Here is a 24,523-nt window from a genome sequence, read left to right as displayed (position 1 = left end):
CAACAATAAAACCATAAGACAGTACGAGGTCTAGTGTATGCCCGCCTTCGTGTGTAGAACCACACACACACTGTACTAAGTTCAAAGAGGCAATGACATTCAGGAAGCTCCTAGATAATGTTCGTGTGTAGAACCACACACAGACTGTACTAAGTTCAAAGAGTCAATGACATTCAGGAAACTCCTAGATAATGTTCGTGTGTAGAACCACACACAGACTGTACTAAGTTCAAAGAGTCAATGACATTCAGGAAGCTCCTGGATAATGTTCGTGTGTAGAACCACACACAGACTGTACTAAGTTCAAAGAGTCAATGACATTCAGGAAGCTCCTAGATAATGTTCGTGTGTAGAACCACACACAGACTGTACTAAGTTCAAAGAGTCAATGACATTCAGGAAGCTCCTGGATAATGTTCGTGTGTAGAACCACACACAGACTGTACTAAATTAAAAGAGTCAATGACATTCAGGAAGCTCCTAGATAATGTTCGTGTGTAGAACCACACACAGACTGTACTAAGTTCAAAGAGTCAATGACATTCAGGAAGCTCCTGGATAATGTTCGTGTGTAGAACCACACACAGACTGTACTAAATTAAAAGAGTCAATGACATTCAGGAAGCTCCTAGATAATGTTCGTGTGTAGAACCACACACAGACTGTACTAAGTTCAAAGAGTCAATGACATTCAGGAAGCTCCTAGATAAAGGTTCGTCTGGGCAGCAGGTGTGAATATTAAAATCACCAACAATTAAGACACGATCATATTTGGGCAGGATTTCGGCCAGAAATTGAGAAAAGTCCTTGATAAAGTCTTTGTGGTACTTGGGTGGTGGATATAGGACGACACACAGGACCACATCAGAAAGACCCAGTTCAAACATGCATAGTTCCAAGCTTGAAAAGGAGGATTGCAGGCGGATCTGACGGCATTTAAAGTCATTTTTAAAAACCACTGCTAATCCTCCTCCTTTTCGGCCGGGCGACCGCGGAGAATTAAAATAGGAACACTCCTGAGGCAGAAGTTCATGAAGAGCGGCGGACTCACCGACTCTCAGCCAGCTTTCTGTCAAACAGAGGAGGTCCAGTCCGCGGGAGACCAATAAATCCTTCAGGATAAATGTTTTGTTGGTCAAGGATCTTGCGTTAACAAGACTGAACTTAACGGCGCGTCCAAGGCCGCTGCTAATCCAGGTGGGGCCTGACACAGAGGCCGCAGGTGGCGGGAATTCACGCCGCGTCTCCGGGGGCGGGGCCAGCAGGAGCGAGGCGGGCGAGCTTCCCTCTGCAAACCGAACACAGGCACAATCCAGGACCCGAACACAGGCACAATCCAGGACCCGAACACAGGCACAATCCAGGACCCGAACACAGGCACAATCCAGGACCCGAACACAGGCACAATCCAGGACCCGACAACAGGCACAATCCAGGACCCGAACACAGGCACAATCCAGGACCCGAACACAGGCACAATCCAGGACCCGAACACAGGCACAATCCAGGACCCGAACACAGGCACAATCCAGGACCCGAACACAGGCACAATCCAGGACCCGAACACAGGCACAATCCAGGACCCGAACACAGGCACAATCCAGGACCCGAACACAGGCACAATCCAGGACCCGAACACAGGCACAATCCAGGACCCGAACACAGGCACAATCCAGGACCCGAACACAGGCACAATCCAGGACCCGAACACAGGCACAATCCAGATGTGCAAGTGTGTAAATAATGTGTAAAAACACTTGATCTTTTCTTAGTAAATGTGTCACAAAAACAAATGTACTGAGTACAATTACAAATATTACACTTGAGTCATCTCTAATAATAAAAACAAATCTTATAACATCATACATTTCAAAACAAGGTTTTTGTTCAAATAAAGATAAAGACTTAAATAACTGCTTGACTTATGAGTTCAAAGCAAGTATTTTTTAACATTTTACAAAAATATATATTTCACAGTAAAATCCACTTTCAATATCGAGTAACAATACACTATGAAACACAAGCGTAGATTTTACAGTATAAAAACTAGCACGAATTTTTTCGTTAAAAAAAAGTGGTACCGTTTTTCCATTCCATTCATTTAATTCCATGTATTTTATTTGATGTTGGAAAAAAAAACACGACAAACATTACAGTAAAATTATGGTGACTGAGCTGGCAGTTTTAAATAGTATAATCTGAAGATGTGCTTTTGTACAGCTTACGTTAAAAAAGACAGACAATTATACATATTTATATGTACACGCTTCTATTCATACTGTATATTTATATATATTTGTATGTACATGCTTCTATTCATACTGTATATTTATATATATTTATATGTACATGCTTCTATTCATACTGTATATTTATATATATTTATATGTACATGTTTCTATTCATACTGTATATTTATATATATTTATATGTACATGCTTCTATTCATACTGTATATTTATATATATTTATATGTACATGTTTCTATTCATACTGTATATTTATATATATTTATATGTACATGCTTCTATTCATACTGTATATTTATATATATTTATATGTACATGTTTCTATTCATACTGTATATTTATATATATTTATATGTACATGCTTCTATTCATACTGTATATTTATATATATTTATATGTACATGTTTCTATTCATACTGTATATTTATATATATTTATATGTACATGCTTCTATTCATACTGTATATTTATATATATTTATATGTACATGTTTCTATTCATACTGTATATTTATATATATTTATATGTACATGCTTCTATTCATACTGTATATTTATATATATTTATATGTACATGTTTCTATTCATACTGTATATTTATATATATTTATATGTACATGCTTCTATTCATACTGTATATTTATATATATTTATATGTACATGCTTCTATTCATACTGTATATTCTTCGGTGTTCAATTGTCCGCCTGAAGACCTCCATGACACGCTGGACTTAAGGCAACTAATATTCTTGACATATTTCATAATTGCTTGAAATCTTGCAGTATTGCAGAAGTTTGTAGGTGAAGGAAGGCCGTGCAGGAGTTGAGATGATTGGAGCTGAGAAAGAAGACATGTGGGCCATGTATGATTGGAGCTGAGAAAGAAGACATGTGGACCATGTATGTCCCACAATCCAAGAAATAAAGAAGAAGAAGAAGCCATTGTTGATTTGAAAAGTGCGAGACACTCTTTCTCTGTGCTTGTGGTGAAGCTTGTGGTCTTCTGGTGGTCTTGCAATCCTGGGTTCAAATACAGGCTCGGGATCTTTCTGTGTGGAGTTTGCATGTTCTCCCCGTGAATGCGTGGGTTCCCTCCGGGTACTCCGGCTTCCTCCCACCTCCAAAGACATGCACCTGGGGATAGGTTGATTGGCAACACTAAATGGGCCCTAGTGTGTGAATGTGAGTGTGAATGTTGTCTATCTGTGTTGGCCCTGCGATGAGGTGGCGACTTGTCCAGGGTGTACCCCGCCTTCCGCCCGATTGTAGCTGAGATAGGCGCCAGCGCCCCCCGCGACCCCAAAAGGGAATAAGCGGTAGAAAATGGATGGATGGAAGAAGCCATTGTTGATTTGAAAAGTGCGAGACACTCTTTCTCTGTGCTTGTGGTGAAGCTTGTGGTCTTCTGGTGGTCTTTTTGTTCCTGACATGTGGAGCTCAAAGGTTCAAAGCTCCATACCTGCTGCTCACACACACACACGCACACACACAGGAAAGAGTCGCACACACACGCCTCCTGCAACCACCACTTCTTTTTTATATACTTTACACAGCTGTGTGTGTGTGTGTGTGTGCGTGTGTGCGTGCGTGCGTGCGTGCGTGCGTGCGTGCGTGCGTGCGTGCGTGCGTGCGTGCGTGTGTGTGTGTGGGCAGCCGCAGAAGCACAATAAAATAAAAGTACAGAAGACATTGAAAGTGGGTTTTTAATCTACATCTACAACACCCAACACAGTGAAGTTGTCAGCTTGTGTAACTGTGAAGTGAAGTGAATTATATTTATATAGCGCTTTTCTCAAGTGACTCAAAGCGCTTTACATATCTAAGTTACATTTAAACCAGTGTGGGTGGCACTGGGAGCAGGTGGGTAAAGTGTCTTGCCCAAGGACACAACTGCAGTAACTACAATGGCAGAAGCGGGAATCGAACCTGCAACCCTCAAGTTGCTGGCACGGCCACTCTAACAACCGAGCTATACCGCCCCTGCTGTATCAAAAGAGAATACAACAAATATATTCAATAGAATAGACTGCAAAGACATAATATTTACTGTTCACACTGACAAACTGGATTTTAATGCAAATAATCATGAAGTTGGAATGTAATGGCAGCAACACATGTTTACCAGTGTGTTACATGTTTACCAGTGTGTTACATGTTTACCACTGTGTTACATGTTTACCACTGTGTTACATGTTTACCAGTGTGTTACATGTTTACCACTGTGTTACATGTTTACCAGTGTGTTACATGTTTACCACTGTGTTACATGTTTACCACTGTGTTACATGTTTACCACTGTGTTACATGTTTACCACTGTGTTACATGTTTACCACTGTGTTACATGTTTACCAGTGTGTTATATGTTTACCACTGTGTTACATGTTTACCACTGTGTTACATGTTTACCAGTGTGTTACATGTTTACCACTGTGTTACATGTTTACCACTGTGTTACATGTTTACCACTGTGTTACATGTTTACCACTGTGTTACATGTTTACCAGTGTGTTACATGTTTACCACTGTGTTACATGTTTACCACCGTGTTACATGTTTACCAGTGTGTTACATGTTTACCACTGCGTTACATGTCTACCACTGTGTTACATGTTTACCACTGTGTTACATGTTTACCACTGTGTTACATGTTTACCAGTGTGTTACATGTTTACCACTGTGTTACATGTTTACCACTGTGTTACATGTTTACCAGTGTGTTACATGTGTACCACTGTGTTACATGTTTACCACTGTGTTACATGTTTACCAGTGTGTTACATGTTTACCACTGTGTTACATGTTTACCACTGTGTTACATGTTTACCAGTGTGTTACATGTTTACCACTGTGTTACATGTTTACCACTGTGTTACATGTTTACCTGTGTGTTACATGTTTACCACTGTGTTACATGTTTACCACTGTGTTACATGTTTACCTGTGTGTTACATGTTTACCACTGTGTTACATGTTTACCAGTGTGTTACATGTTTACCAGTGTGTTACATATTTACCACTGGGTTACATGTTTACCAGTGTGTTACATGTTTACCAGTGTGTTACATGTTTACCTGTGCGTTACATGTTTACCAGTGTGTTACATGTTTACCACTGTGTTACATGTTTACCAGTGTGTTACATGTTTACCACTGTGTTACATGTTTACCACTGTGTTACATGTTTACCACTGTGTTACATGTTTACCAGTGTGTTACATGTTTACCAGTGTGTTACATGTTTACCACCGTGTTACATGTTCACCACCGTGTTACATGTTTACCACTGGGTTACATGTTTACCACTGTGTTACATGTTTACCACCGTGTTACATGTTTACCACAGTGTTACATGTTTACCACCGTGTTACATGTTTACCACCGTGTTACATGTTTACCACTTTGTTACATGTTTACCACTGTGTTACATGTTTACCAGTGTGTTACATGTTTACCACTGTGTTACATGTTTACCACCGTGTTACATGTTTACCACCGTATTACATGTTTACCACTGTGTTACATGTTTACCACTGTGTTACATGTTTACCACTGTGTTACATGTTTACCACTGTGTTACATTTTTACCACCGTGTTACATGTTTACCACCGTGTTACATGTTTACCAGTGTGTTACATGTTTACCAATGTGTTACATGTTTACCATTGTGTTACATGTTTACCAGTGTGTTACATGTTTACCAGTGTGTTACATGTTTACCAGTGTGTTACATGTTTACCACTGTGTTACATGTTTGCCAGTGTGTTACATGTTTACCACTGTGTTACATGTTTACCAGTGTGTTACATGTTTACCAGTGTGCTACATGTTTACCAGTGTGTTACATGTTTACCAGTGTGTTACATGTTTACCACCGTGTTACATGTTTACCACTGTGTTACATGTTTACCACCGTGTTACATGTTTACCACTGTGTTACATGTTTACCACTGTGACAAAGTGGTGACCCTCGCCCCGTCCTTGTTTGTGAATGAGTGAGCATTTCATGGAAGCTGCTTTTATAGCCAATCATGGCACCCACCTGTTCCCAATTAGCCTGTTCACCTGCGGTATGTTCCAAATAAGAACATTCCTCAACTTTCTCACTCTTTTTTGCCACTTGTGCCAGCTTTTTTGAAACATGTTGCAGGCATCAAATTCCAAGTGAGCTAATATTTGCAAAAAAGAACAAAGTTTCTCAGTGTGAAGATAAAATATCTTGTCTTTGCAGTCTATTCAAAAGACATCTACAGGTAAAACTACAAATAAGTTGAATATCATGCAAAAGTTTGTTTTACTAGCAATTAGATGTATAAAGTGAAAGTAATAAAACAGAAATAATATACAACTCAAAGTATTTCAAGCAAGTATAATTTTGATGATTATGACTTACAGCTTTTAAAAACCTTGAATGGAAACTTTGAAGTTTTCAAAAAGTGTAAATGTACTTGTATAGCCCCTTTCTAACCCTTTTTAAGGAGCCCAAAGCGCTTTGACACTATTTCCACATTCACCCATTCACACACTGTTGGCGGGAGCTGCCATGCAAGGCGCTACCCAGGACCCATCAGGAGCAAGGGTGAGGTGTCTTGCCCAAGGACACAACAGGCGTGACTAGGATGGTAGAAGGTGGGGATTGAACCAGGAACCCTCAGATTGCTGGCACAGCCACTCTACCAACTTGGCCACGCCGTCCCCAAAGCGTGATGATGATGAAGATGACAATAAATAAATATTTCCCTGAGCTTGTAGGTAGCAAACATAGTAGTTTATTACAGGATGTCCAACCAGCATCCTCACAGCACACAAGACATCAACAGTTTGGTAAAGACTCTTAGCCGCTGGGCAAATCAGGTCAATGACAGGGAATTTTTTCCTTAAAGTACACACAGCATTTACTTATATGACCCAGTACAAGCAACCTTGCCACTCGTGGTGCAAACTGCAAGCAAAGACAGGAAGTCAGCACACCTGTTCACTCCACTTTGTGGATGTTATAAAACATGTCCAAACCCTACACATCATTCAAAATGACACCCACTTAAAGCCACTGCAATGCATGATGGGAAAAATGCTAAACACTTTCCACACTTGTTTGGCGCACTTAAGCTGCTTGGTATTTCTGATTGACGACACAACTTTAAGGCTAAAACATCACAAGAACACAGATAAGACCTTCTGGAGGAAAGTCTGGTGGTCAGATGAAACATAAAAGTGAGCTGTTTGGCCACAATAGCCAACAATATGTTTGGAGGAGAAAAGGTGAGGCCTTTAATCCCAGGAACACCATTCCTACCATCAAGCATGGTGGTGTTAGTATTATGCTCTGGGACTGTTTTGCTGCTTTACAGAGAGTAAATGGGACAATGACCTCCAAATTGTTCAGGACAACCTACCTAAATCATCAGGGGGGAGGTTGGGTCTTGGGCACAGTTGGGTGTTCCAACAGGACAATGACCCCAAACACACCTCAAAAGTGGTCAAGGAATGGCTAAATCGGGCTAGAATGAAGGTTTTAGAATGGCCTTCCCAAAGTCCTGACTTAAACATGTGGACAATGCTGAAGAAACAAGTCCATGTCACACATTTAGCTGAACTGCAGCAATTTTGTGGTGAAAAATGTAAGCAGAAGCTTGTGGATGGCTACCAAAAGCACCTTATTGCAGGTAAACTTGCCAAGGGACATGGAAGCAAATATGAACATTGCTGTATGTATACTTTTGACCCTCACATTTTCAGTGGAGCCATAATAAATTCATAAAAGAAGCAAACTTCATGAATATTTTTGTGACCAACAAGTATGTGCTCCAACCACTACATCACAAAAATATAACAGTTGTAGAAAGTATTGGAAACTCAAGACAGCCATGACATGATGTTCTTTACAGGTGTACTTACACTTTTGTCCACCACTGTATATATATATATCTATATATATATGTATATATATACATATATATACATACACCGGTATATATATACATACATGTATGCATGTACATATATATGTATATGTATATATATGCACACACACACACACACACACACTTGACCATTTGTTTTAGCCTTCATTTCCTCCAGTTTGGAGAGTCCTGGTTAATATTTTCACATTTGAAGTTGAAATGCTGGCATCAATGAACTTTTGCATGATATTAATTGTTTTAGCTCCACCTGTATTACAATATTTACAGTCCTCCATACATGTTGTGCTGCTCCAGTACATGTTGAACACTGTAACCCTGCTTGTTGTACATGAAGTCCCAGAATGCATTGCAACAGATGTCACAGGACAAGCAGACATCTGACTGACATGACAAGACAAGCAGGAGACTTTGAAAAGTCACACACTATTAGAAAGTAAAGCGGTTCTACAAAACATGTTCTTATATTTGAAGTGAGCGTCCCTTTCTACAAATCTTTCTCCAACAAATAATTGTCTGGAGAAAAGGCTGCACAGATGCATGAAGATTTATAAATATTACATACAGTAATGTGGCACATGTCTTCTACCTCTTCCTTTAACACACAATTACATTCAATTAGCATTAATTACATGCGATTACAATGAAGTACAATAAAGTACAATGAAGTACAATAAAGTACAATGAAGTATGACAGGTTCCATGGCGACATACTTACTTCACAAAGTGGTGTCGACATTTTCTTGGCAGTCCTGCAAGACAGAATGCAGACAAAGGTGAAAGTCACATTTGTGAGCATCGCATTGTGAGGAGGAAGTACTCATGGATGTAATAGTACACTGTCAAGTACTCATGGATGTAATAGTACACTGTCAAGTACTCATGGATGTAATAGTACACTGTGAAGTACTCATGGATGTAATAGTACACTGTCAAGTACTCATGGATGTAATAGTACGCTGTCAAGTACTCATGGATGTAATAGTACACTGTCAAGTACTCATGGATGTAATAGTACACTGTCAAGTACTCATGGATGTAATAGTACACTGTGAAGTACTCATGGCTGAAATAGTACACTGTGAAGTACTCACGGCTGAAATAGTAGAGAGTGAAGACCAGTGTTAGCGTCAACACGCTGGTGAGTCCAGCTAGCGACCAGAAGATCAGCTGGTCGCAAAGACCTGGGGGAGCATTGGTGTCAATCAGTGTTTGTCACAGGACTACAATCTACATACAAACTCCAAAGCAGTGAAGTTGTCACCTTGTGTAAATGCTAAATCAAAAGAGAATACAACAAATCCTTTTCAACTTATATTCAATTGAATAGACTGCAAAGACAAGATATTTCATCTTCACACTGAGAAACTTTGTTCTTTTTTGCAAATATTAGCTCATTTGGAATGTGATGCCTGCAACATGTTTCAAAAAAGCTGGCACAAGTGGCAAAAAAGAGTGAGAAAGTTGAGGAATAACCATCAAAGACTTATTTGGAACATCCCACAGGTGACCAATCTCATTGGGAACAGGTGGGTGCCAGGACTGGCTATAAAAGCAGCTTCCATGAAATGCTCACTCATTCACTAACAAGGACAGGGCGAGGGTCACCACTTTGTCAACAAATGCCTGAACAAATTTTTGAAGAACAACATTTATCAAGCAGCTATTGCAAGGAAGTTAGGGATTTCACCATCTGTGCTCCGTAATATCATCAGAAGGTTCAGAGAATCTGGAGAAATCACTGCACGTAACATTGAATGCCCGTGACCTTGGATCCCGCAGGCGTTACTGCATCAAAAACCGAAATCAGTGTGTAAAGGATATCACCACTTGGGCTCAGGAATACTTCAGAAAACCACTGTCAGTAAAAACAGTTGGTTGCTACATCTGTAAGTGCAAGTTAAAACTTTACTATGCAAAGCCAAAGTTGTTTATCAACAACACCCAGAAACGCGCTACCGGCTTCACTGGGCCCAAGCTTATCTAAGATGGACTGACGCAAAGTGGAAAAGTGTTCTGTGGTCTGACGAGTCCAGATTTCAATTGTTTTTGGAATATGTGGACGTCGTGTCCTTCCGACCAAAGAGGAAACCATCCGGACTGTTCTAGGGTGAAAGTGTTGTAGGCAGCATGTGTGATGGTATGGGGGTGTATTAGTGAACAAGACATGACTAACTTACACATGTGTGATGGTATGGGGGTGTATTAGTGAACAAGACATGGGTAACTTACACATGTGTGATGGTATGGGGGTGTATTAGTGCCCAAGGCATGGGTAACTTACACATGTGTGATGGTATGGGGGTGTATTAGTGAACAAGACATGACTAACTTACACATGTGTGATGGTATGGGGGTGTATTAGTGAACAAGACATGACTAACTTACACATGTGTGATGGTATGGGGGTGTATTAGTGAACAAGACATGACTAACTTACACATGTGTGATGGTATGGGGGTGTATTAGTGAACAAGACATGGGTAACTTACACATGTGTGATGGTATGGGGGTGTATTAGTGAACAAGACATGACTAACTTACACATGTGTGATGGTATGGGGGTGTATTAGTGAACAAGACATGGGTAACTTACACATGTGTGATGGTATGGGGGTGTATTAGTGAACAAGACATGACTAACTTACACATGTGTGATGGTATGGGGGTGTATTAGTGAACAAGACATGACTAACTTACACATGTGTGATGGTATGGGGGTGTATTAGTGAACAAGACATGGGTAACTTACACATGTGTGATGGTATGGGGGTGTATTAGTGAACAACACATGACTAACTTACACATGTGTGATGGTATGGGGGTGTATTAGTGAACAAGACATGGGTAACTTACACATGTGTGATGGTATGGGGGTGTATTAGTGAACAAGACATGACTAACTTACACATGTGTGATGGTATGGGGGTGTATTAGTGAACAAGACATGACTAACTTACACATGTGTGATGGTATGGGGGTGTATTAGTGAACAAGACATGGGTAACTTACACATGTGTGATGGTATGGGGGTGTATTAGTGAACAAGACATGGGTAACTTACACATGTGTGATGGTATGGGGGTGTATTAGTGAACAAGACATGACTAACTTACACATGTGTGATGGTATGGGGGTGTATTAGTGAACAAGACATGACTAACTTACACATGTGTGATGGTATGGGGGTGTATTAGTGAACAAGACATGACTAACTTACACATGTGTGATGGTATGGGGGTGTATTAGTGAACAAGACATGACTAACTTACACATGTGTGATGGTATGGGGGTGTATTAGTGAACAAGACATGGGTAACTTACACATGTGTGATGGTATGGGGGTGTATTAGTGAACAAGACATGACTAACTTACACATGTGTGATGGTATGGGGGTGTATTAGTGAACAAGACATGACTAACTTACACATGTGTGATGGTATGGGGGTGTATTTGTTGCGATCTGTGACTCAGATCTTCACATGTTTATTTTTCCATCTTTGTTTCATTCTCTTCTGACCCACTTACTTCCTGTTTAGTCCGTTACCATGGTTACACATTGATTTCACCTGCTCCTCGTTTTCTACACACCTGGTTCTCCTTGATTTCTCCCTATATAAGCTTTCCTCTTTTCTTTGTTCAGTCTCGGATCCTAATTTGCCCACGCGCAACAGTGACGACTCTCGACCTTCATCTTTGTATGTATATTCTCGCTAGCTTTTACGCTAAGCCATTTGTTTATTCCAGCTCACATGCTGATGAATTGTTTTTCTGTTTTTGGTTTGCCTTCTCTTTACAGCAGTGTTTTTGTTCCTAGCCTTTTGTTATTTAATAAATCCATTTATAACTTACCTTGTTGTGTTCATCGCTTCGACGCATCCCCGGAAGAACCAATCCGGCATTACAATGCCACACAAGCGTCACAGTAGGATCCGAGCATCAAAATGTTTTTCCGCGTCGAAACCACGGGAGGAACCCTTCGACTTGGGTTTGTGGTTGGAGCTCGTGGCTTGGGAGCAGGAAAGACTTGACTGTGGGCCTGAAGTCCCCTCCGAAGCCGTTCGCGCTGCCCCGAAGAGGCGGGGGGTCCAGTGGAGAGGCCCCCCGCACGGCAGTAATGTTCCAGCACCACTTATTCCTCCCCATGGACACAGCAGTTTTCACCCCGTCCAGGATTCACCCGTCATTACCGGTAATCCTGCTTGTTTTTTTTCAAATCATTCCTTAAGCTGCCATGACATTTTTTCTGACACAAGCGATGACGTCAATTGGGGAACGCCCACCGGTGACGCAACACCGGCCTCTGTTGATGACATTTTTTCAGAAGATTTTTATATTGTGGACAGTAATTCTCATTCCCAACCTTTTTCGAATACCAATAACATTTATGATAAAATACGTAATTATCAGGATATTTTTTCTTATTATTCTAGTCAACCTCAGTCACCTAGTTTTTCTCCTACACCTCCTTTAAAACCTCATTCTCCGGCCAAGTCCAAGGTGTTTCCTCCCTTTTCTAAAGGAAATTCTGGACAAATTAAAGGGGAGGAGTCGGCCCGCCTCCAAGCCTCCCACCACCCTCCCTTAAGGTCAGTCCCTGACCATAGGGAACGGGTCTGGGATCCCCGTCTGGAGGAAGGGGCTATGACCTATAGCTGTGCTACGGAGGTAGCACAGATACTACCCTCTAAACCACGGCCACCATGTAGACCTCCTCCACCTGTTTTTCCCCCGGCCAAGTCTCAACGGCCTTGTAGACCTCCTCCACCTGTTTTTCCCCCGGCCAAGTCTCAACGGCCTTGTAGACCTCCTCCACCTGTGTTCCGTCCGAACCCTAGTTCTCCTCGGCAGACCCCTGTGCCTGCTCCTCGGCTGAAGCCGACACCTGCTCCTCGGCTGAAGCCGACACCTGCTCCTCGGCTGAAGCCGACACCTGCTCCTCGGCTGAAGCCGACACCTGTTCCCAGTCTGGTTCTCACACCAGCACATGACACTAACCTGGTTTTCACGCCAGAATTCGACTCTCGCCTGGTTCACACACCAGCAGCTTTTTCGGGCCTGGTTCTCACACCAGTTTTGAACTCTAGTCTGGTTCTCACACCAGTTTTGAACTCTAGCCTGGTTCTCAAACCAGCACTAGACTCCCACCTGGTTCTCACACCAGCCTCCGACCCAGAACTGGTTCTCATACCAGTTACAGACTTTAGCCTGGAGCCCACTCCAGTACCAGCTCCAGAGCTGGAGCCTACTCCAGTACCAGCTCCACGCCGCCAAGCGCCGGTACCAGCTCCACGCCGCCAAGCGCCGGTACCAGCTCCGCGCCGCCAAGCACCGCCGACGACGGGGCTGGAGCCCACACCAGCGTCGACGACGGGGCTGGAGCCCACACCAGCGTCGACGACGGGGCTGGAACCTTCACCTGTGTCGACAGGGCTGGAGCCCACTCCAGTGCCAGCTCCTCGACAAGCGCCGGTACCAGCTCCACACCGCCAAGCACTGCCGACGAAGAAGCTGGAGCCCACACCGGCGCCGACGATGAGGCTGGAGCTCACTCCAGTCACGACTCCTGCGGCTCCCAGGCCGCCTCCGACGACTCCTGCGGCTCCCAGGCCGCCTCCGACGACTCCTGCGGCTCCCAGGCCGCCTCCGACGACTCCTGCGGCTCCCAGGCCGCCTCCGACGACTCCTGCGGCTCCCAGGCCGCCTCCGACGACTCCTGCGGCTGCAGCACCCGCATCATCCTCGCCAGCTGCACTCGGGCCTGCTTTGGCTGCAGTCCCCGCACCCTCGTCTGCTGCTTCCAAGCCTGCTAGGATTTCGGTGCTGAGGCGTCGTCCACCACGTCGACCACGGGCGTGGCCTCTGCGAGGTCATCCTCCTCGCCAGACACTCCCTCCTCCATGTCGGCCACGGATGTGGCCGTGCCCGGGTCGTCCGCCTCGCCGGGCACCTCATCCTGCGAGGCGGCCACTAATGTGGCCTTTTCGAGGTCGCCCGCCAAAACTTGTTCGGCAGCGGCGTTCCATCCGCCGCCGCCACTTGACTTGTCCTCGGTGGATTCGGGGACACACGACTTGGCGACCCTCCACCGTGGCCTCCCTCCGCCCTCCCTTCGTTTGTGGACTCTGTTTTTGGGGAGGGGGTTCAAGTTGTTTCTTATTTGTTTTTGTTTTCTTTGAGACATCTGGAATCTGTCTTTTTGGGGGGGGGAATACTGTTGCGATCTGTGACTCAGATCTTCACATGTTTATTTTTCCATCTTTGTTTCATTCTCTTCTGACCCACTTACTTCCTGTTTAGTCCGTTACCATGGTTACACATTGATTTCACCTGCTCCTCGTTTTCTACACACCTGGTTCTCCTTGATTTCTCCCTATATAAGCTTTCCTCTTTTCTTTGTTCAGTCTCGGATCCTAATTTGCCCACGCGCAACAGTGACGACTCTCGACCTTCATCTTTGTATGTATATTCTCGCTAGCTTTTACGCTAAGCCATTTGTTTATTCCAGCTCACATGCTGATGAATTGTTTTTCTGTTTTTGGTTTGCCTTCTCTTTACAGCAGTGTTTTTGTTCCTAGCCTTTTGTTATTTAATAAATCCATTTATAACTTACCTTGTTGTGTTCATCGCTTCGACGCATCCCCGGAAGAACCAATCCGGCATTACAATGCCACACAAGCGTCACAGTATTAGTGAACAAGACATGACTAACTTACACATGTGTGATGGTATGGGGGTGTATTAGTGAACAAGACATGACTAACTTACACATGTGTGATGGTATGGGGGTGTATTAGTGAACAAGACATGACTAACTTACACATGTGTGATGGTATGGGGGTGTATTAGTGAACAAGACATTACTAACTTACACATGTGTGATGGTATGGGGGTGTATTAGTGAACAAGACATGGGTAACTTACACATGTGTGATGGTATGGGGGTGTATTAGTGAACAAGACATGGGTAACTTACACATGTGTGATGGTATGGGGGTGTATTAGTGAACAAGACATGGGTAACTTACACATGTGTGATGGTATGGGGGTGTATTAGTGAACAAGACATGACTAACTTACACATGTGTGATGGTATGGGGGTGTATTAGTGAACAAGACATGACTAACTTACACATGTGTGATGGTATGGGGGTGTATTAGTGAACAAGACATGGGTAACTTACACATGTGTGATGGTATGGGGGTGTATTAGTGAACAACACATGACTAACTTACACATGTGTGATGGTATGGGGGTGTATTAGTGAACAAGACATGGGTAACTTACACATGTGTGATGGTATGGGGGTGTATTAGTGAACAAGACATGACTAACTTACACATGTGTGATGGTATGGGGGTGTATTAGTGAACAAGACATGACTAACTTACACATGTGTGATGGTATGGGGGTGTATTAGTGAACAAGACATGGGTAACTTACACATGTGTGATGGTATGGGGGTGTATTAGTGAACAAGACATGGGTAACTTACACATGTGTGATGGTATGGGGGTGTATTAGTGAACAAGACATGACTAACTTACACATGTGTGATGGTATGGGGGTGTATTAGTGAACAAGACATGACTAACTTACACATGTGTGATGGTATGGGGGTGTATTAGTGAACAAGACATGACTAACTTACACATGTGTGATGGTATGGGGGTGTATTAGTGAACAAGACATGACTAACTTACACATGTGTGATGGTATGGGGGTGTATTAGTGAACAAGACATGGGTAACTTACACATGTGTGATGGTATGGGGGTGTATTAGTGAACAAGACATGACTAACTTACACATGTGTGATGGTATGGGGGTGTATTAGTGAACAAGACATGACTAACTTACACATGTGTGATGGTATGGGGGTGTATTAGTGAACAAGACATGACTAACTTACACATGTGTGATGGTATGGGGGTGTATTAGTGAACAAGACATGACTAACTTACACATGTGTGATGGTATGGGGGTGTATTAGTGAACAAGACATGACTAACTTACACATGTGTGATGGTATGGGGGTGTATTAGTGAACAAGACATTACTAACTTACACATGTGTGATGGTATGGGGGTGTATTAGTGAACAAGACATGGGTAACTTACACATGTGTGATGGTATGGGGGTGTATTAGTGAACAAGACATGACTAACTTACACATGTGTGATGGTATGGGGGTGTATTAGTGTCCAAGACATGACTAACTTACACATGTGTGATGGTATGGGGGTGTATTAGTGAACAAGACATGGGTAACTTACACATGTGTGATGGTATGGGGGTGTATTAGTGAACAAGACATGACTAACTTACACATGTGTGATGGTATGGGGGTGTATTAGTGAACAAGACATGACTAACTTACACATGTGTGATGGTATGGGGGTGTATTAGTGAACAAGACATGACTAACTTACACATGTGTGATGGTATAGGGGTGTATTAGTGAACAAGACATGACTAACTTACACATGTGTGATGGTATGGGGGTGTATTAGTGAACAAGACATGACTAACTTACACATGTGTGATGGTATGGGGGTGTATTAGTGAACAAGACATGACTAACTTACACATGTGTGATGGTATGGGGGTGTATTAGTGAACAAGACATGGGTAACTTACACATGTGTGATGGTATGGGGGTGTATTAGTGAACAAGACATGACTAACTTACACATGTGTGATGGTATGGGGGTGTATTAGTGAACAAGACATGGGTAACTTACACATGTGTGATGGTATGGGGGTGTATTAGTGAACAAGACATGACTAACTTACACATGTGTGATGGTATGGGGGTGTACTAGTGAACAAGACATGGGTAACTTACACATGTGTGATGGTATGGGGGTGTATTAGTGAACAAGACATGACTAACTTACACATGTGTGATGGTATGGGGGTGTATTAGTGAACAAGACATGACTAACTTACACATGTGTGATGGTATGGGGGTGTATTAGTGAACAAGACATGACTAACTTACACATGTGTGATGGTATGGGGGTGTATTAGTGAACAAGACATGACTAACTTACACATGTGTGATGGTATGGGGGTGTATTAGTGAACAAGACATGACTAACTTACACATGTGTGATGGTATGGGGGTGTATTAGTGCCCAAGACATGGGTAACTTACACATGTGTGATGGTATGGGGGTGTATTAGTGAACAAGACATGGGTAACTTACACATGTGTGATGGTATGGGGGTGTATTAGTGAACAAGACATGACTAACTTAAACATCTGTGAAGGCACCATTAATGCTGAAAGGCACATACAACATATGTTGCCATCCAACCAACGTCTTTTTCATGGACGCCCTTGCTTATTTCAGCAAGACAATGGCTAGCCACATTCTGCACGTGTTACAACAGCGTGGCTTCATAGTAAAAGAGTGCAGGTACTAGACTGGCCTGCCTGTAGTCCAGACATTGAAAATGTGTGCAGGCTAAAATATGATGCAGGAGACTGTTGAACAACTTAAACTGTACATCAAGCAAGAATGGGAAATAATTCCACTTCAAAAATGTGTCTCCTCAGTTCCCAAACCTTTACTGAGTGTTGTTAAAAGAAAAGGCCATGTAACACACTGGTAAAAATGCCTTTTTTGTAATGTGTTGCTGCCATTACATTCTAAGTTCATGATTATTTGCAAAAAAAAGTTAAGTTTCTCAATTTAAACACAAAATATCTTGTATTTGCAGTATATTCAGTTGAATATAACTTGAAAAGGATTTGCAAATCATTGTATTCGCTTTTTATTAATGTGCCAACTTCACTGGTTTTGGGTTTTGCATAATTTGACAAGGTTGTAAACCATAATTAGTTTAGATCTATATATTAAATAATATTAAAATCAAGAGTAGGATGAATAATTCAGTGTTAATATTTGAGTGGGCCCTGGGCACCTCTTCAGTGGAAAAGTTGGGCCATGAGTTCAAAAAGAGCCCGTCTGTTAAACAAGATTACAAACCAAATCAATTGATGACTTTCTTAATTTACTATAATGGCTTGTCAAATAAAGTCTGTTATAATATAAACTATAACAAAAATTGTGCTGTCAAATGATTAATTTTAATCCGATTACCCACACTTCTGAAAAGTGGATTAACCATGATTAATCACAGGCTACTATGCGCTTGTATGATTTAAATTATACCCCCACATTTGGATACAAATGCAACTTTGTTGTCAGAAAGTCATGCAGGAAAATTATTTCAATGTTTTACTTGAATACACAGAATTTATTTCTTCAAAACTTGCAAACAGTTTCATCTAAAATATTGAGAAATAGTAATAGTAAAGTGAATAAAAAGTGAAATTTGCCAGGGAACACACCTGATCTTTGCATTGAAGTGATTGTTGACAGCCTGACGACTTACCTTGGGAGGTGCAGCTGCAGTCCGGAGTCACAGGTGTACTGGCAGGTGCTAAAGTTGGAGGGCTCACTGCCACAAAGACAATAATTGTAATAAAGTTCACGGCAGGAGTTCAGTTGTGGTTAATACAACAACATCTAATAATAATGATATTCATATATATCACCTACTGCTGCTGTCTGTGAGACTGAACTATGTTCGAGCGCCACAATGTAACCTTTGTGCAAACTACCACCTGACTGAAAAGTACAACAAACTCTCTATTTAAAAAATATCTACAACTTTTTATTTATCCGTCATTTTATTCTTAAATTTAATGCAACACTTTTTCTTATTTTTGTCTATGGCAAGGGGCATGTCTCCTGTAGCCAACTAAAGACTTGAAGGGCAATTACAAGAAGTTATCTTGTGCGAAATGAGTTGAAGCACTTCCCACAAGACTGCTAGCTATTCTGGATGTCCACGTCAAATTTGAAATAAAAACCTCAAGTCAAACACTTTCCTATCATATCAATGTCTCGTATGAAACCAACCCCTAACAAAACCCTATTATTTTATTATAATTTGTCCGTATTATTTATTTGAGAGGGACCGTGTACATACATACATATACATATATATGTGTGTATATATATATATATATCTATATCTACAAATATATCTATGTATCTATCTATCTATATATATATATATATATATATATATATATATATATATATATATATATATATATATATATATATATATTAGGTCTGTGAATCTTTGGGCACCTCAACATTCGGTTCAATTATTTGGGGAAACGATTCGATTCAAAAGCAATATTTCAAGAATGACGTTCCATGATTAACTACATTCCTTTATAAAAAAAATATATTTGTATATTACTTTAAACTCGTTTTTTTGTGATAACATTCTACCCAAAGATGTCGTAAAGTGGCTGGACAGGACATATTTTGTAAAAAAAACAAAAAAAAAAATTAAAATACTACAAAATAAAAAAAATAAAATGAAAACATATTTGATCTTTTTTAATCGATTAAGAATCGTTACACACAAAAAATGGTAGTTAATTCGAAAATCTATTCTTTTACACCCCTATATATATATAAATATATATATATGCATGTATATATTATTTTTAGTGTATTGTATGATCACTGCTCTAAATCCGACATATTTAATTCAACGTATACTGTACATATATATATATATATATATATATATATATATAATTTTATATGTTAGGGCTGTGAATCTTTGGGCAGCACACAATTCGATTTCAATCTTGGTGGCAATGATTTGATTCAAAATCAATACTTTTTTAATGACATTGGGTGCCAGTTCCAAGAGAAACTACATCCCTCTTTATATATGCTCTAAATCCGACATATCTAATGCAACGTATATATATATATATATATATATATATATATATATATATATATATATATATATATATATAAATATATATATATATATATATATAATTTTATATGTTAGGGCTGTGAATCTTTGGGCACCACACAATTCGATACGAATCTTGGGAGCATTGATCCATCCATCCATTTTCTACCGCTTATTCCCTTTTGGGGTCGCGGAGGGCGATGGCGCCTATCTCAGCTACAGTCGGGCAGAAGGCAGTGTACACCCTGGACAAGTCGCCACCTCATTGCAGGGCCAACACTTTGATTCAAAAGCAATACTTTTTTAACAACATTGGGTGCCAGTTCTATGATAAACTGCATCCCTCTATAATATTTTATATATTATTATATATATTTATATATATATATTTATATCTCTATAACATTTCTATCTTACTTTAAAAGAAACTTGTTTTTTTGTGATAAAATTCTACCCCAAAAATTTGTAAAGTGGCTAGACAGAACAGATTTTGTAAAAAATAAAAATATGTATAAATAAACCAAAATAAAATAAAAACTCCATCCATCCATTTTTAACCGCTTGTCCCTTCTGTGGTTGCCTATCTCAGCTGACTTTTTTAATCGATTAAGATTCGTTGTACATAAAAATGGCAGTTCATTTGAAAATCTATTCTTTGACAGCCCCAATATAAACACACACACACACACACACACACACACACACGTATGTATGTATTGAATTGTGGGATTTAGCACAGTGGTAGATTTCATTAGTAGTCTGACCATTAAAAACATAAGATTGTTCAATACACCAAAAATTACGGGAAAAAATATACAATAGATACGATTTCAGTGATGCAAAAACCCCAACGGAAGGAAAAGATAGGAATTTGTAAATGAAGTAGAGAGTTAGTGTTTAGTGTAGAAGAAGAATAAGGAGCATATTGGCAATCTGATCATGCAGCTGTGCTTACAGTCAGAGCTATGAAGTGTCAGAGTTTCTTTCTACTTGCAGAATAAAGTATCTGAGGCCATGTCGTGATTGAAACAAGCAAACTAACCTCCTGGGAGAAGAAGAACACCAGCCTGCCACATTTCCTGGTTTCTCTTGTTAGTCAAAACACAGGAATAAGTTCCGGCGTCGTCTTGGGACACCTTGACCACGTTCAGCGTGAAGCCTTCTTCGTTCCTCTTTCTGCTGAATTGGAACTTTCCTGGGTCCAAGTTGTCCCCGTGAAAAATACGCTCGGCACTGTTGATCCTGCCCAGGTATTGGACTTGGTTAGAGCTGAAAAGAGTGCGGAACCAGTGGGCGGTGGCGCAGGACATGTTGGCGCAGTCACAGTTAATGGCCTGTGCACTGAGCAGCTGTGGGTAGACTCTTTTGGAATTGGTGTCTTGCAGGACCTGTGCAGAACCTGTAAGAGCAGATAATACCACAGTGATCACATAGTTTGTCTGCAGTGGCTGCTACATCATGCTAACTAAAAAAGCATCAACTTTCTTCAAGGCCCAACAATCCTCATTTGGACACGCGCCATCTAACTTTCTAACCTTTTACTCTACGGAACCTACTTTAATGGGATTAAGCTAATATTGCTTGTATTTAATTAGCAGATTGCCTATCAAACACTAACTTTTTGTGAGGAATTGTCAGAAAAAATACACATGATTTGACCCTTTGCAACACAAAACCAAGACACTTGTTGCTGTTGACTTTTATAAATACACAATTCTCACACAGGCTTGAATTTCCTCCTTACAATTCATTAGGGCTGTCATTTAACTCATGTGATTAATCACAAAAATATATTGCATTAATCATGTACGAGCGCAGATGAATCACACTATTTATTTTGTGCGTACATTCTCCTTTACCTGGTTACCTGAAACATGCGGTCAGTGATCAGGTCATATGCCAGTGAAGAGAATTGTCACTTCTAAATATACGCTGACTGGTCTTTAGATTCAACTGTAGTGCCTATGTGCCAAAGTCCAGGCCCGCGGGCCAGAAATCTATGTCCCCTGGGATAATATTTGATTAGTATTAGAAGCAGCCTGCAGGCTTCTGTTTTGCACGCACCAATACTCCATCAGTGTTGGTGCCAGGAATTTTCAAAATGGGGTCCCAGGGACTCCATCGAGTCATAAAAAAGGGGTCCCGCAGTCCATTTTTGGGGTCCCACTTATTTGTAAGCGTTTTGAAAACAAATGATAAATGTATGCATCATCCTGTTATGTCTCACAATATGTATTGTCTTTTGGAAAAAGGTTGTCATAAACGTTACTTCATTCATTAAAAAAAATAATAATACAAAAGAAAACACAATTTTATGCATATGTAAATATATTCAATTATAAACATTCATTCACTTTCTTCTTTCCTTCATGGATCTAAACTTTACCGCTGCCGCTATTTTTTTATTGTAATATTTTCAGAATGTTTTTCTTCTATTTTTGGCCAAAGTAAAACATAGAACACTGTCTTTATTTTTTAGTTATAATTCCATGATTTTAATAGTCGGGCCCCGTGTGTGCAGAGATTTTCCTCCACGCGGCCCCTGAGCTAATTGACTTTGACAGCCCTGCTGTAGTGCATTCAAGTAAAACATATGAAAACAAAAACAGATGACATTCTGATGATAGCATCGCGTCTGTGTCCAAATATTACGTTATTTCTTTAATTAATTTCAAACTATGCAAACGAGTAATAAACAGTGATTAATCCAAATTCAAAAGTGTGATTATTTGATTTGAAAAAAAAAATATATATATATATATATATATCTTTTGACAGTGTTACAATTTATATAGAAATTATAAATTCAGAAAATTCTGACTGAACAGTTATACCTTGGCCCCATGAACCAGTCCTTCACCAGTGCAAACTGTTCCAAAATGACCAGATTCTTAATGTATGGCAGTCTAAAATATATCAAACAAAGGTTGTGGCGTCCTTATGTAGATCAAACTGTATTCGACTGTGTTTAGGCCACCATATTGCAATATCCGTACTATCTGAGCATCCGTCTAGCACGATAGCTGCCTCGCTAAGGTTCCTGGGTACGTAAAAAATGTGCCGGTATTTGTGGAACAAGACAAGACGTGAGCCCACCTGATGTCCAGAGCGATGCCACCAGAAAGCTCCAAGCCAGCAGGGTGGCTTCAGGTGCGAGGCTTGGCATCTCGGTGGCTCTTGAGTGGAGTTTGAGGAGCAGCGGCTGATCATTTGTTTTCCTGCTGCCTATCACTCTTGAGATGATGGGAGGGTCCAACGTGCCGGGGCCTTCGGTTGTCATGGTAACACCCTGCTGTGACACACACACACACACACACACACACACACACACACACACACCACGTATCAGAAAGGGCTGTGAAAGACAGCAAAATTTGCGCATTAAGTTCATTTGAAAAACGTTTTAGTTTACAATGTTTATATAATTTCTTGCTTGCTTATTAGAAGAAAACGTGTCAGCAAAAAAAAAAAATGGAACTGATAAGACTCAGACATATGTCATTAATCCATAAGGGACATTGTTCAAACAGTTTGAATAATTTCCCTTTGGGATTAATAAAGTTTGTCTAAGTCTAAGATAAAAATTAAAACAAGACAAAAAGATGTCCACTGCAGAGGATCCTCTTAGGATATTTAAAAAAAAAAAAAGATCATATTGTGCTACTGTACCTAATGTGTCCTCAGACGGACAAATTATGTAAAGAAAATGTAAATAATTCAATAGAGAAAAAAATCCTGAAGGAGTGAAACATCACAAAGCTAAAAAGACAGTCAGTCACTCACACACACACGCACGAATGCGCGCATACACACACACAAGTTGTGACATAGCAGCAGCTTGCAGTGGTGTGGTCTCAGGTGTGTAACCTCCAGCTCAGTGGAGTCCTACTAACCCAGCTTTAGAGAAGACCTACAACACCAAAAAACACAGTAAGACTTAAGGATGAAAAATGTAGTTGTGACATCAACATGAAGAATGAATAAATTGTACATTATCACAAGAAAGGGAAAACAAAGCTTTTTCACACTAAAGGGAAAAAAATGCTTTTGAACTTGTTGCAATAACGTATTTAAATTAAAAAAAGATCCGAGCACAAGTGCGCCACACGTTAAGTCTTTCGCTTGGGACAGAATGGCTTGAAACGGGTGACAGCGCAGTAGATCGTCTGAGGTGTTCGCACGGTGGTCTTCGAGTGAGAGGATGTGGGCCCTCAAAAGTACTGAGTGGGTCGACGACTCGAGTGAGGCATGGAATGAAACCACATGATTCTATGAAAACAGGAGATCTCAAAAGAGCTTTGGTTAGGCATCACTCGGCTATTAAAGCTTTGGTGATGTTTCGTCGACATCTGCTGAGCTGTTGCTTCCATTTTCTCAAATAGGCGCCTCATTTCTGACACACAGCAAGGTGGAAGACCGGGACAACCTCAAAAAAAACCAATGTCTTTACTATAGGGTAGTATGAATTAAAACATAGTATGCGAGCAGCACTTTTATACACTTTTAACCATACATGGATTATAGTTTTACACATGTATGCTTAAAAA

General features: G+C 40.8%; 1 protein-coding gene across 1 annotated transcript; it reads right to left on the bottom strand.

The window, feature by feature from the left end:
* Positions 1 to 3,933: 3,933 nt before the first annotated feature.
* cd8b (cd8 beta) lies at positions 3,934 to 24,523 on the bottom strand. The gene is made up of 6 exons (XM_061874675.1): positions 23,073 to 24,523; positions 21,019 to 21,375; positions 18,576 to 18,641; positions 9,262 to 9,351; positions 8,886 to 8,919; positions 3,934 to 8,762 (listed from the first exon to the last, which is right to left on the bottom strand). Exons 1-6 carry the CDS (start codon positions 23,365 to 23,367, stop codon positions 8,753 to 8,755), a joined length of 852 nt encoding a protein of 283 aa, XP_061730659.1. The 5' UTR covers positions 23,368 to 24,523; the 3' UTR covers positions 3,934 to 8,752.

Source organism: Nerophis ophidion, linkage group LG16, assembly GCF_033978795.1.
Source record: "Nerophis ophidion isolate RoL-2023_Sa linkage group LG16, RoL_Noph_v1.0, whole genome shotgun sequence".
NCBI lineage: Eukaryota > Metazoa > Chordata > Actinopteri > Syngnathiformes > Syngnathidae > Nerophis > Nerophis ophidion.
The sequence above is the reverse complement of the archived record's forward strand: the minus strand, read 5'-3'. Positions and strand labels throughout refer to the sequence as shown.